This window comes from Onychomys torridus, chromosome 8 (genome assembly GCF_903995425.1).
Source record: "Onychomys torridus chromosome 8, mOncTor1.1, whole genome shotgun sequence".
In the NCBI taxonomy this organism is placed as follows: domain Eukaryota; kingdom Metazoa; phylum Chordata; class Mammalia; order Rodentia; family Cricetidae; genus Onychomys; species Onychomys torridus.
The window spans coordinates 6,154,343-6,170,057 of NC_050450.1; the positions used below are offsets into that span (position 1 = coordinate 6,154,343).

The 15,715-nt window shown below is 43.4% G+C and overlaps 1 protein-coding gene across 1 annotated transcript in view; it reads right to left on the reverse strand.

Annotated features, from left to right (window-relative positions):
* The window catches only part of Bmerb1 (bMERB domain containing 1), a 127,334-nt gene extending 114,811 nt beyond the window's left edge, over window positions 1-12,523 (reverse strand). Inside the window, exon 1 of the mRNA XM_036196346.1 lies at window positions 12,229-12,523. Coding sequence (XP_036052239.1) covers window positions 12,229-12,370 — 142 coding nt within the window. The 5' untranslated portion in view covers window positions 12,371-12,523. The remainder of the gene's footprint in view (window positions 1-12,228) is intronic.
* Between the last annotated feature and the right edge of the window lie 3,192 nt (window positions 12,524-15,715).

Consider the following 15,715-nt stretch of genomic DNA (forward strand, 5'->3'; position numbering starts at 1 on the left):
GAGCCCAGTGGGTGTTAAGGACCTGGAAAGGGGCCACAATGGAGTTCAGAACATGTTACTCCAAAATATGGACCTTGGCATTTGAGGAAATAGCAGGAATAGGATCTTTGAGTGGCAGGTGCCTTGTCCTATACCCAAAGGGAAGAAATATCACACAAGGAACTGGGAGAGACTGTCAGGAAAATGCTTGCTGGACAAGCATGAGGACCTTTTTGATCTGTAGGATCCATGAAAAAAAGCCAGCTGCATGTAATTCCAGTTTTGGATGGCCAAGGATCCCTGGGGCTGGGTACTTAACCAGCCAGTCTAGGTCAGTGAGGGACCCTGTCACACATACAAAAACAAGGTGGACAGTGTTTGAGGAATAACAGCTGGGGCTGACCTCGACCTCCAAACAGTACCACGAAACTTACACTAACCTCAAAAGTCTTATTCAAACTTACAGTAATCCTCCTGTTTCAGCCTTCAAAGTACTGGAATTACATGCCCAGCTTATAAAAAGGTGGTATTATGCATGTGAGGCCAGCATTCTACTGCTGAGAGCTATGTCCCCAGCCTGAAATCTTCTGAGAACCAATATCACAATTAGAGTTGAAAATTCCATACCCAATGTGGAATAATGAGTCATAGTCAAGACAGGAGTACACTAAAAATATTGTACAAAATAACATGGCTGTGTGTATATGCTATATATAGGAAATATAAATGAATTTAGTGTTTAGGCTTGGGCCCCATCACCAGGACATCTCATTATTCATATACAAACATATGCAAACATTCCAGAATTAGCAATCAAAAACACTTTTGGTCACAAATGTTTCAGGAAAGGGACATTAATCTGTATGGATAAATTCTTAACCTTTTTCTCTTGTAGATCATCATTTGTTATTGGAGTCTCAGTCATGAACCTAGCAATAGGGTAGAGAAGTCTTTTCCTGCCCTGTAGACTCAAGGGGAGGAACTGTGTAATCCCATCAGTTTCCTTTAGGGAAGAACAAATATATCAGAGTGAGACAGCTAATGTTTGCCCCTCTCTGCATCTGCATTAAATGGCAATACATTGTCAACTTTAAGCTCAGATGGAGTGCTTGCCTAGCTTGTGCAAAGCCCAGGTTCCATTTCCAGCACCATAAAAACCATGTGTGGTAAAGCACACTGCAGTCTCAGCACTTGAAAGCAAAGGCAGGATCAGATGTTCAAGATCATCTTCAGCTACCTAGAAAGTTCCAAATCAGCTTGAGACCTTGTCTCAAAAGAGAGGGAAAAAAAGCAAACTTTGAAAATCAGTTGTGCAGGTTAATATTGTCAACTTGACCTGGATTAGAGTCACCTAGGAGACAAGCTCCTGGGGATGCTTGTGAGGCATTACCTAGATTAGGTTAATAGAAGTGGGAAGATCTGTCTCAACTATGGGCAGGGCCATCCCATGAGCTGGGGGCCTGAGCTGAATAAAAAGAAGAAAGTGTGGAGCCACAGCATCCATCACTCTATGCTTTCCAACTGGATAGCGCTTGTCCAGCTTCCATCTCAAGTGGGTGCTGCCTTGATATCCTCACCAGATGAACTCAAACTGCCAGCCAAAATAAGTCCTTCCTTCCTTACGTTGCTTTCATCAGGTATTTTATCATAGCAATAGGAGAAGTAACCGGGACACAGGTCATGGTTAACCTTGTGAATCATGCCTCCTTTTATTAGAAGACCTATCTCAGCAGAGATGACTAAACTAGCCTAGTCTCTCCTCCCATGAGCCTCTGGGAAATAACTAAGGCAGAACTGATCCCTAGGGAACTGGGCTGCCCAGCTCCTGGTACCTAGCCCACCTGCTGGGGCCCAGCAGACAGTTCCACTGGATGTGTTTGCACTAGCTGTAACCACCAGGAAGAGCTCCACTGACACTTTCAGTGTCCATCCAAAGAGGATGGAGATGGGTGGGTCCTGCCTGGATGGGTGATGAGTCTCCAGAATGACACAGACCTGTAAACAGAGGAGTGACATCCCATCTCACCCCTGCTCTCTGGACATGGGAAGGACCAAATGGAAATAAGTTCAGCACCTTTGCTCCTTGTCAAAATGATGGCTCCTTTTTAAGAGCTAAAACTATTTCACCCTTGGAGTGAGACCTGGTCACATTTCCGACTTTCAGCTGTCTTCTTTTCCATCTCAACCAAGGAGCCCATTTACAGACTGTTCATGAAATTCAGATGTTGAAACCAAAACCCTAACATGATAGGATAAGTGTGGCTTTGTGGAAAATGACGAGGTCTTGAAAGTAGACCTTTATGAATAGAGTTAGTAAGTTCAAGACCAGTTTAGTCTACACCGAGAGTTTCAGGCTAGTCAGGGCTGCACAGTGAGATCTGAAAATTGATTTCCATTTATAATTAAAAACATAGACAATACTTATAAAGTTGGGGTGAGAAGGATTCTGTCAGATAAAACTAAATTTCCTCCAGTCTGAGACACATAGTAGCACACATCACACTCATACTCATACATGAACACACACATACACTTTTAACACACCCTCACTTCTTACATTTCTGAAGTGAGGATCCCTTCTCCCAGTCTACAAACACACAGTTTAGCATAAACATACAATTAAGATTGTATGTGTATTTTCCCAGTGAAACTCTTTTTTGTGTATAATTTCATTTGCTCTCCATTGTGTCTTCCTGTTTCTGCCTTTATATCACTCCCAGCTCCCTGGCATCCAACAGCAAGAATTGTGTACCCTTTCATGTTTCTATGAGTGGAAAATGATCACTGTCTCCCCACAGGCCCAGTGTGGCTAAGGGCTTGTTATCCAAGTTACAATACTGAAGAGTTCTGTGGTGCCTTCTGGAGGTGCGGGCTAGCAGGAAGTCTTTAAGTCATTGGGGGTACATCTTTAGGAGACTGTAGTACACTAGTCTGTCTCGTGTGTGTGTGTGTGTGTGTGTGTGTGTGTGTGTGTGTGTGTATGTATCTTACACACACATACCTGCTGACTCACCAGAGACCAAACTAATAGAGCCAACTAATTTTAGCTTTTCAGTCTCCGAAGTTGTGAACTAAACACACCTTTTCTCTTCACAAGCTCCTTGCCTCAGGTGTTCTGTTGTCATAATGAAAAACCGATTAATATATTTTATCCATATTAATAAAATCATATACACAAATGCATGCATATGTGTGATCTATATATGTATAGGTATATAGATACTTTATATGCAGAGGCAGAGTGAGAAAGGGAAACAGAAATAGGGAAAGAGCATTAATTCTGGCTCACAAGAAAGAAACTCCTGTCATAGACACTTCCTGGATCCCATCCATCCCTCAGAAATACCTCTGAGACAACTTGTTCTTACTAACAGCTGCATAGCACTTCATAGTGGATAAGCAATAATTTGTAAATGTCTTCATTTTGTGTCCAGCAAAGTGTCTTTGTGCACTAGTGTTCCTATTGCCAGTAGACAGACTCTCATCTCTCATGGTTTCTCTTCAGAATGTATCTAATAAGTAAGGTTTCTAGGTCAAAATATATGAGGGGTGTGTGTGTGTGTGTGTGTGTGTGTGTGTGTGTGTGTGTGTGTGTGTATCTACCCCAGCCTCTACCCATAGTCACATTGTCAATGTTAGTGGTTACCAACAACAGTGCCATTCCAGATACCATGTACATGATCTTAAAATATTGCTTCTTGCAGAAAGAATGTTTATCTAAGCACAGCCTCAAGGGAAAAAACTATGTCAAGCATATGGACAGCCAATGCAGACTAATCAAGACCCCGACTTACTTTCAATTTTATGATATTGAAGGTTTACAAAATACATTTGCACCTAGGCCTCATGGATTAACAGCCTCAATTCAATCAATTCAGTGACTATTGATTGAATAAGAAGGGTCTAGCTAGGTACTGGATATCATGCTAAACACTGAGCAATCAGCTCCACCCACCTAGCTGGCATGCTTTAATAAATGTATGTGTATGTGTATGTGCAAGCTTGTGGATGTGTGCATGTATGCCAGCAGCTCCCTAAGCACTGTCCACCTTGTCTTTTGAAGACAGGGTATCTCACTGGCCTGTGGCTTGCCAAATAGGTGAAGTGAGCTGGCCATGGAGTTTCTGAGATCTTCCTGTGTCCACTCTCCAGAGAATAAAAGTGCATGCCACCAAAGCCATTGTTCTTCTGTGTGGTCTGGGGATTGAACCCAGGCTCTCATGGTTGCACAACAAGCATTTCCTGGCTGAGCTGTCTCCTCAGCTTGGCATAAATATCCCTTTTTAACTAAAAAAGTGAATACCATGGTGCATGTGTAGAGGTCGAAGAACAACCTATGGGAGCCAGTTCTCTCCTTTCACTTGTGAGTTCTGGGACCAAATTCAAATCATCAGGCTCGATAGCAAGTGCCTTCATCCACTGAGTCTTCCTCCTACCTCTGATGTTTCTTAATAAACATCAGCTAAGCTGACTGAACCCTAATATTGGGACATATTGGTAACATCAGACATAGATATGTCAAACCCCATGCTTATTGACACTCCCCTGTTTAATCTTCAGGGGGCTATGGCCACTTTACAGATTAAGAAAATGAGGTTTAAGGATGTGAGGTACATTGCCTAAGATCCCAGTTGCTATGAAGCAGCAGAGTGAAAAAGGGAACACAGGCAGAGAATTCCTCTAGGGTGAAGGCTGGGCCTACTCTACTCTCTGTCTCTGAAGCTAGCACACAGTAGGCATTCAACCTGTCCAGCAAGTAAATGATGAAGGAAGGAGAGTCATACACTAGCCTCTTCAGGGGCACTCATAAGCAGTGTTCTGAAAGGCTACACCAGAAGAAACTCTCTGTGTTAGCTTCCAGACCACATGTGCACGGAGGAAACACATTATTGGCATAAGGGAGCCACATGGAATAGCAATAAGACAATGGAAGTATATTTCATTAAGCCAGGGAAAAGAAGCCAGGAAAAAAAAAAAAAGCAAACCCCAAAGCCAGTGCATGGACTCCAACCTTTGAAATCACCTCCTCCCTGCCTTGAGCAGGCAGCTTACCTGAGATGCCCTCTCTTCAAACTGGCATTTAACCTGAAATGCCCTCCTTACCTCTCTCCACTTCTAAAAACTGCTTAGTTCACAGCCCAATGCAAGCATTCTTATTTGCTGTCTGCTTGAAGTCCCTTTGTGAACACCAGTCTCCTCTTACTCCTGCTTGTGTTCCCATGGAGCAATGGTCTCATTCCACTGACACTGTTCTTTGTAATTGCATTCCCTCTCCCCACATCCGTATGCTTTTTGAGGTTCCAAGCTATGTCTTACTTTATTTCCAATCTCTGCTGCCTCTTCACTGAGCCAGGAATACCAGACCTCCCTGGAAAGAGACACTTGGAGTCAAAGAAGCCTAAAATCAGATTAGGCTCCACCAATTACTGACTTTAAGATCTCCAGCAGGCCAGCCATAGTGACACATGCCCTTGATCCCAGCACTCAGGAGCCTGGTCTACAGAGTGAGTTCCAGGACAGCCAAAGATGCACAGTCTTAAATAACTAAAACAAGAAAAAGAAAAAAGAAAAAAGAAGAAAGAAAGAAAGAAAGAAAGAAAGAAAGAAAGAAAGAAAGAAAGAAAGAGAGAGGGGGGGAGGGAGGGAGGGAGGGAGGAAGGAAGGAAGGAAGGAAGGAAGGAAGGAAGGAAGGAAGAAAGAGTCTTCAGCAACTTCCTTGATCTCCCTATACCTCAGTTTCCCCAAGTATAAAATGGGAATTACAACTCTGCCTATGTCACAGAACTGCCATGAGAAGTGAGTGAGCTTGAGTTCACAGCTGACTCTAAGACTGTGTATTATTAACAAGCATTTAATAATCATTCAGATATCAAGGGTCAGGCATGGTTGTGTACATCTTTAACCCAGTACCCTGGAGGCAGAGGCAGGTGGATCTCTGAGTTCAAGGCCAAAAAGTCTACAGAGTGAGCTCCAGGACAGCTATACAAAGAAACCCTGTCTCAGAAAAAAAAAAAAAAAAAAAAACAGATACCAAGAATAAACACCCTTGACATTTCCCCCTTCACTTAACACTCAGAAAGAAAGCATAAAAACATGAAATATCAGATACAAGGGTGATGGCCTGTGATTTTGATAGTGAGGAAGCTGAGGCAGGAGGATCACTAAGAGTTTGAGACTAGCCAAAAAAGCAGAACAAATTCTCTAATACCAGCATCTTCATAACTCCAATCTCTGCTTCTGTAGTTTCCAAAATTCGAGCTTGCTGCCTATCAGCTGAGGGTAACGAAACAACAACATCTACTCTTCACTAAGTGGTCAGCCTCCCTTGTCAACCTTCACATCAAGGCCATTCCCCATTTGCTCAAAATGGGTGTCATCAGGAAGGAAAAAGGAGCGTTCCTGTGCTGCTCAAGCACTGCTGTGTGGATCACAGCTTGCCCCTCTGTGGTCCTATTTTCCCTCAATAACCAGTGTGGCCCTTAAAAAAAAGCCACCCTGTGTTTCTCTCTTGCTTAAAATGGCCCTGCAGGGGCCAGCAAGATCATTCAGTGGGTAAATGAGCTTGCTGGCAAGACTGACCACCCCAGGACCCACATAGTGGAAGGAGGAATGGACCCCTGTCCCCTGACCTCCACATGCCCTCGCCCTACACAGAATAAATAAGTATATTAAAACATGAAAAAGCATGGCCCAGCAACGTGCCTCAGACTTCTCTTAAAAACATAATCACAGGACATATCTGGCCTGCCTCCTTCCTGACTAAGCACTACCTTGCCCTGACTCACTGGATCCCATCTGCCTGAGCCACCTTCTTCTTCCTTGAATACTTTGCATCCAGAGCTGGGATCCCTTGCTATTTGCAGTCAAAATGTTATATTCTTCAAGCAGTCATTTCCTGATGACCAGATGAACAGTATTCCCCTGAGAATTCCCAGGAAACATTTATCATGACTGGAATGGAATGCTGTTTAGATATTATCTGATACCCTCATTCCTAATCCTGATGTCTCCTAAATATGGGAGGGGTTTGCCTTGCTCACTGCTGGTGCCATTCTCCTTGAACACTGCCAGGAGTGGTGGTATGTGCCTGTCACTCCAGCACTTCCATGGTGGAGACAGGAGGATCAGGAGTTCAAGGATATCCTTGGCTTTATGGTGAATGGAAGTTAGCCTGGAATACATGAGATCCTGACTCTAAACAACACAAAAAGTGAAATTATTATTTTTTATAGTAAGGACAAAATAATGCCAAAAATAAAATGAGAAATAATACAATTATCCTCCCTAATTAGAAAGTCAAGGGAGATGAGCCAAACCAAGAAAAATGGTGCAAAAACATTCCCCCCAACAGTGTGTTCACAGATAGGCAGCAAGTCACATTACTTCAAGCTCTGTATTGTTTATTAACAGAGATACTGGTCAGTTAATGATCTGATTGCTAGTCACTTCACATCCTTGGACTTGTAAATAACAGTTATCTTCCAGGGGCTTCTGGGAAGATTGCTGCCTGGGCTGGCTGCTTTATTGAAGCCTCTCCTACCCTGATGCCCTCAGCACCCCCTGACAGACACACACACACACATACACACACACACACACACACACACACACACACAGCCATCTTTCCACCATCCCGCCCCTAGTCCTTGATCATCCTTTAAGGCACATTCATATCTGCCAAAACGTGGCCCTGACAACAGACCACTGAGCTTTTCAAGAGCCCCAAGTTTTCTCAAAGGCACCATGTCTTCATGTCTCCCTTAATTAATTACAGTCGGTTGAAAGCAATATTTTTATAGATCTTGCCACAGTGAAATGTCACTATGCATTTTCCAACTGAGTTATTTTAAAAAAAAAAAAACCCACCTCAATGCTTATGGAAAAATGCTGTCAAAAGTGGGTGGGAGGTGGAGTAGAGCCAGAAGTTCAGCTTTGAGGCTAGCCTGGGCTACCTGGTAAGGGCTGAGGGGGGAAAGGGTTAATAGAAGCCATTTCTTAGACTCTGTTTCAACTGAGGAAATACTAGGTGGTTTTCTAGCATTTATGATGCCCTAGTTCAGTTCCTAAAACTGAAAAAGAGTACAGGGCTGAGGTACTAAAAAGTCTTTTTGCACACACTTCTGTGAAGAAGACACCACAGACACAGTGATCATCCACACTTTATGGCTTTTCAGTAATCTCTACAGATACAAGAGGCTTCTACTTGGTTCCTATTATGACAACCATTTGGCACTGACCTGGGGCTGTGTGTTAAATGACCTCATTCTGTCCTCCAAGAGCCCCAAACACCCATTAATATTATTATTCTCATTTTAGAGCATTTATTTTATTTATTTGTGTGTTCACAAATGTGAGTGTCTGTATAGTTCAGAAGACAGTGTCAGATATCCTAGAGCTGGAGGTACAGAGGATTATGAGCTAGGAACTGAACTTAGATCAAGTGCCCTTAACTACTGAATCATCTCTTCAGTCCTATTTATTACCATTTTACAGATTAAGCAACCAGTAGTATAGCTTCAACTATATGCCCATGGTAACAGAGCTGGAAAGGGCAAGGGTGAATTTGAACTTACCTCACCTGGCTTCAAACTCCTATTCTTTCACTTTCAGTTATTTGTTTTTGAGACAGGGCTGGCCTCAAGCTCTTTGTATAGCCAAGCATGAGCCTGAACTCCAGTCCCTCCTGCCTCTCCACCCATGCTTAGATGGCAGCCATGTACCACCACACCCCACTTCTGTTCTTTTCTACTGTAACTATAGTACATCACATTTCTTCATCTAAAAACTGGACCTGAAGCTGCACCAGGTGGTACAGGCCTAAGAGGATTCCAAGTTCAAGTCCTACCTGGACTACAGTGTAGGTTCAAGACCTAGATGACTTTAAAATACCACTTAGTGATAGAGCGTTTGTCTAGCATTCACAAGGCATTGTGTTCAGAATTCAGTACCACAAGCAATAATGATAGTAAATTAAGTGCCATAGTTGAGGGCTGGGATGTAGGTCAGATGGCAGAGCACTTGCTTAGCATGCACAAAGCCCCAGATTTGAGTCCTATCAATGCAAACCCAGGCATGGTGGTTTATACCTATAAACTTAGGAGTAGAGGCAGGAGGATCAGTTCAAGGTCAAGAGCTAATTAAATGGTTTAGCCAGTAAGGACTCTTGGCATCAACCCTGATGACCTGAGTTTGATTGGTAGCTACATGATAGAAGAGAACTGACTTCTACAAATTGTCTTCTGACCTCTACATTACAAAGTCATCTTTGGCTATATAGCAGGCTCAAGGCGAGCCTGGACTATATGAGACCCTGTCTGTAAATAAGTCAGAGTACACAAATACTCTAAATATTCTCGCTAAAATGAAAGGAAGCAGTTAATACAATCTCAGCTAAAAACAACCACGTCTACCACCTTTCCCCTCTCTTAGTTCTTTAGAAAACTTAGAATGTATGCAGAAGTGAAGCAGAACCTTTTTAATGGGCTCTTTCTTCCTTCAACATGTCAAGTGTTACAGCTCTGGCTTGGCACTAGTTTGGCCATAGCACCAATATTACTAATTTCCACACTTAATTAATAAATAAATGGAGGCCCAGACCTGTGGGAAAGCTCTATAGACCTCTTGGGAGTTGAGAGGATGTTTATGCACAAACAAAAATTCCAAAATGCCTGATTGTAGACAGGAATCAAAATACTCAAACTTGCCAGATTCCAGTTTCCAAAGTGAGCCTCTGGATTCCTGCTTTGAGAAGATTTCAAGTGTGACTAGCTTAAAGAGCTAGGGGATATGTTTGGGGATCTGTGCCAAGGCACATAAGAAACTGATCTGCCATTGAACCACCAGGCAAGTCTCAGAGTCTTGGATGGTTTGAAACAGAAAGGGTCAGGGAGTTTACAGCCAGGACTCAGAAGTACAAAATTTTCAGGGACTCACGTGGCATAAATTGGATTCTTACCTCAATTTTCCCTACATGCTTGAATTTGGTTTTTCCCAATAAAAGGCAAGAAATGAAAATCTGTAAGGGAAATGCTAGGAAGGAGCTGAGTGAGCTGGTACACACCTGCATCCCAACACTTGTGAGGAGAGGCAGGAGAATTCAAGGTCATCCTCAGCTACAGAGTTTGAGGCCAGTCTGGATTACATGAGACCTTGGGGGATGGGTGTTGCTGTTAGAAAACTACTCAATATTTCAGTTTGCTTTTGGTTTTTGTTTTGAGACAGGGTCTTACTTTGTAGCCCTTGCTGGCCTGGAACTTGCTAAATAGACCTAGAACTCACAGAGATCTGCCCAATATTGCAGTCTTACTTTGTGCAGTTTCATGGAAAGGATAAGAGGAGTTCCCTCTACGGGTGGAGGAGGAGCTATTGAAACATAGCTGTGTCCAGAGAACTCATCTGAGCACCACCTTATTTAATATTCATGATAAAGCCATATGGTCCATGATATTATCTCCACTTTCAAACAAGAGGCAAAGTAATGACAGAAACATACCTTGTCACATGGTCAGCCAGAAAGTCTTAGTCAAGTCTGACATTCCTCAGTTGTGCTCTGCTTCTACTCTATGGGGACCCAACCTTCTTTCGAGCATTGTGGACTGCAGGGACCAATAGGGCCACTATCTGCTTATAAAATCACTGACCATCTTTGAAACAGACCTAGGAAATTTCCTGAAACTGTGAAAGCAGTAAACCTTCATGAAAAATGTGTGGAGTCCAACTAACCTGGGTCCGAATCCTGGGTCTATCAATTCCATTTGCATTACCTAGCAAGCCCCAGCCCTCTCATGCAAGGGGTGTCACAGGCCACAGAAGGTGGTAACAATAATTAATGATATGGTATATCTGATATAGCAATCTAACAATAAAAGGCATCCATTGGTATTATTTTGAGCTTGTAAAACTGACCTGCAGCCTTGAGGTTACCTCAAAATGCCAAAGCCAAAGAGTTAGAAAGGATGAAGCAGAAGAATGGACCCAGGGCTTAAAAGGAGAAAGAAAATGAAAGAAGGAAAGAGATTGGAAGGATTAGGACACCCATCCTAGCAGGAATGAAGACATTTGAACTTGAAATCCAAACACAGTATAGCTAAGCTGCTGAGTGCATAGTTACAAGTATGAAGTAAACAACCACATGTGCATGCTCATTTGTACACACACACACACACACACACACACACACACACACACACAGAGAGAGAGAGAGAGAGAGAGAGAGAGAGAGAGAGAGAGACAGAGAGAGAGAGAGAGAGAGAGAGAGAGAGAGAGAGAGAGAGAGAGAGACTTTCTCCCAAGTGAAGATGGGAAAGGAACGTAGTTACAATACTTTAAGTACATGTAACTCAGGGACTGGTGCTCAGGGACCCAGAGCAGAGCAGGTAGCTGCAGGGCCCCTCAAATGACAAGAGGGCTTTTTCCAGCCTGGTAGGCTATGTACACCAAGGCTGCTGAGCAAGCCATAGCAGAGCAGTAAGTGGGGTGGAGGGCACTGGGAAGCCCCTAGAGTTGCAGGGACATCAGTGACCCTAGACTTTCCAGCCTCCACACTTTGCAGTTTTAAGTATCGTATCCAACAAACAGAAAGCAAAAGTCTTGGATTTATTTAGCAATGTCTTTTGATACCAAAACACCATAGAGAGAATCGATGAGTGTAGAGGTGTGTTTTCAAAACCGCCTGCTAAGGCTGAACCCAAACCAAATCGGATCATCAAGTCAAGGACTAGAAGCGTGGGGGTGTGTGCACAGGGCTGACCTTGCCCTTGCTTGCTCCTTCGATTCTCCTCTGACCCAGGAGGAGGTGGGAAGATGCTGGGATTTCTGCTATGCCCCAAACCTCAAGGCAGGAAGAGCAAATAGACACTCCCCTATTTCCAGTACATGGGCACTTCCCAAGCTGACCCTTGTCTCCTGCGCCCTCAAGCATCTCAACGCCCTAGCATCCTCCTTCCTAGGCTGCAAGAAAGATTTTCCTTTGCAAGAGCAGCCTCTGGCTCCCAGATCTAGGACTCCCTAATCCATCCAGGCTCCTCCTGGCTTAGCTGCCTTGTGATTTCCCGAGGAGCCTCTTGGTGCAGTCCAGCCCTGGAGGGTCCCCTCTTTGTTTGTAGGGAGAACACCGCTGCTGTGCAACACTGGAAACCAGGCTGCGGGGGCGATTCCTCCGTCTCATCCACGTTCCTTGCGCACTAGGGGCCACCAGCTTCAGCACAGGATCTCCAACTGTCCCCTCCCGTTCCCTGCCCAAACACTTACTTCCCAGTCCCTCCGCTTTCCATGCTGTCTCCTCCACCGCCCCATAGCGCCTCAGAGGCTTCTCGGCTTCCAAATGGACAGACAGAGATTGCTTTAACTCCATTGCTGATCCCCGCGGGCAGGTCAAGGGGTCCCCTTTCATTCCATCCCTGCTGAAGGCTGCAGGGAGTAGGGCGGCTCTGGTCAGCAGCGTTTTAAGGGGCTGGGCGTTCCTGAGGAAGCTGTTCCATCTCTTCAACTGCCAGCACCCGAAAGCGCCCAACTGGTACCCAGGATGGGGGAGGGATGCATAACACATGCGCAATGGAGGCTGGAGGGGGGAGGTCTGGGGGCTGGGTAGGGAGAAAGAGGGACAGATGATAAACTCTCTGGAACAACAAAAACAAAAACAACTAAAATAAAATAATCTCTAAAGGAAACAAGAATAAGATAACTGCCCATATTGGAGCCAGTGAATAGGCTTTGTGTGAATGGATCTAGCATTGTGGGTGGCTGGGGATCTGCCAGAGGGCTGATAGGTTTCAAGTGTGTTTGGTGAGCCAGAGTGTATCTGTTGATGATGTGTGCTTTGTGAAGGAGTGTGGACCCCAGCTGGTGAGTTCTGTGTTGCTTGCATTTACGTTCATGACTTGAATAAAAAGGAGGCAGCAGACACTGTGTGTGTGTGTGTGTGTGTGTGTGTGTGTGTGTGTGTGTGTACACCTGTGTCAATCTTGTGTGTTTGTATGGGCAGGAACAAGAGAAATGAAAATATTTTGGGGCACATGGCCAACAAAGCTATTTGAAACATTGATTTTTACAAACCTGGAGAAAATCATAATGACCAAATATGGTAGCATTAAAATATAGGGTCAGGGCTGGCAATTGGTACAGCATTCACAGCCCAAGCCTGAGTACCCAAATCTGAGCTCCAGAACCCACATTAAAAGAGCAGGCGCAGCAGTGTACACTTCTAATCCCAGTGTTGGGAGTAAAGACAGGAGAATCCATAGAACTTGTTAACCTTAGGACACCTTCACCAACTTCTGACCTACACACACACTTTATATAAAGTGTGTGTGTGTGTGTGTGTGTGTGTGTGTGTGTGTATTTATGTATGCACACACACATAAGAAGTAAGGGATGAGAACACAGCTAAGTGGGTAGAATGCTTGCATAAGACCACAAAGCCTTGGGTCCTATCCCCAGCACTGCATAAACCTAGCGCATGAGTAGAAGCAGGTGGATCTGAAATTCAAAGTCATTCTTGGCTACACAGGGAGTTTGAGGCCAGCCTAGACCATGTCTCAAATGAATGAATGAATGAATGAATGAATGAATGAATAAATAAAGCATAATCAGCAGCTAGATTGATAAAAATTAATACTACTTATTGAATGACTGTGAAACATAAAACACTTACCAATGTCTCTCTGAAAGCTAGCACTCCATCTACCCCTTGTTTTACAGAAGACAGAATTGATGTTCCAGGAGATCACTTACCCAAATCCTGACACTTCCAGGTATCAGAATCAGTCCTTGAATCCAGGATATATGAATTCAGTTCCACCTCTTCTTGTCCTGACTTTCTTGACTGTTATATTTAATTCTTTTTTTTTAATTTTATGCATGTATGTCTGTATGGGGGTGTCAGATCCTCTGGAACTGGAGTTACAGACATTGTGAGTTGCCATGTGGGTGCTGGGAACTGAACCCAGGTCCTCTGGAAGAGCAGCCAGTGCTCTTAACTACTGAGCCATCTCTCCAGCCTCTGTGGTTATATTTAAATTATATGTATGTGCATGAGCTGGGATGTGTGTGGGAGGTGCATGTGAATGCATGTGCTCTCAGAGGTCAGAGGCATTAGAGCACCTGGAGCTGGAGTTGTAGGCAGTTGTGAACCACCAGACACAGGTGCTGGGAACCAAACTCAGGTCCTCTGCAAGAGTCATGCATGCTCTTAAATGTCAAGCCTTCTCTGCATCATCTCAAACCGCTGTTATGTTTTGTATGGAAGGAGAGGAACAGACCCATCTCTGGGTCAGGAGATGCTGGCTTGCTGTTTGTTAGTTATTTTATGATGTCATCTGGGAACATTGGTATCTATTTTTATGAATTGGAAGTGTAAAGCAGACCAGTTTTTCAAGAATTCTTTTACCACTTAAAAAAAGTTATCAACAGTGAACTAAAAAAGCTAGCTTCAAAATGTCCTAAAACCATAAACCTAGATTATAATGACAGGTTTTGCTCTGTTTTGTTTGGGAGTTTGAATTGAGATGGGGGTCTCACCATTTGGCCACATCTGAGAGGTCCTAATCTAATTAGATAAAAACATAAAATAATATCTTATTTCCTTTATTATCAAGGCATGAGAAATGAAACAAGGAGGTTGGAATCTCAGTTTTGTTATGAGTACTGACTGCTCTTGCAGAGACCAGGGTTCCATTCCTAGCACCACAAGACAGCTCACCATGGTCTGCAACTCCAGTTCCAAGGTAGCAATGCCCTCTTTTGGTTCCCAAGGGCACTGCATACATGTGCACAGACACACACAGTCCAAATATCCACACACATAAAATAAAAATAAATCTTTAAAAAAATCCAAAGAATTGAAATAAGATTGGGTGTGGTGGTGTAGGCCAGTAAGCCCTGAGCTCAGGACTGGCAAGATGGCTCAGTGGGTAAGCCTACCAAGTCTGATGGCCTGAGTTTCATCCCTGGAACCCATATGATAGAAGGAAAGAACCAACTCCTACAAATTGTCCTCTGACTTGTACATGGCCTACACTCCTGTATACACACACACACACACACACACACACTGAATAAATAAATGTAATAAATATTTAAGTATAATAAAATAATATTTATGTATATTAGAAATTAAATATATAATCAAAATATTTTTTACTTGAGAAAATTGTTATTTTATGCTACCTGGAAAGTTAATTAATTAACTGGTTTATGTCACATTATTAAGCAACATTTAAAAAAATCAACTGATGAGGCTGTAGCAATGGCTCAGCAATTGCATATTTGCTGCTCTTGCATAGGCCTGGAGCTCCCAGAACCCATATTAAGTGGGTTATAAATATTTGTAACTATAACTCCATGAGACTGGATGCCATCTTCTAGCCTCTTAAGAGACTTTCATTCATGTGTGCATACACTCACATGGCACATATGTGCAGACACACAGAGTTAGAGATATAAATAAAATTTTTTTTAAATAAAATGAACCAAGCCAATGGGCATGGTGTCACATGCCTTTAATCTCAGTACTTGAAGGCAGAGGCAGAAGGTGGATCTCTGAGTTCAAAGCCAGCCTGGTCTACAGAGCAAGTTCCAGGACAGCCAGAGCTACACGGAGAAACCCTATCTCAACAAAACAAAACAAAATAGAAAGAGCTCAGCATGGTAGCACCTGGTGGGTAGAAACAGGAGGGTCAGGAATCAAGACCAGCTGGGCTACATGTGACCTTGACTTAAAATCAAAACCAGAAAGAAA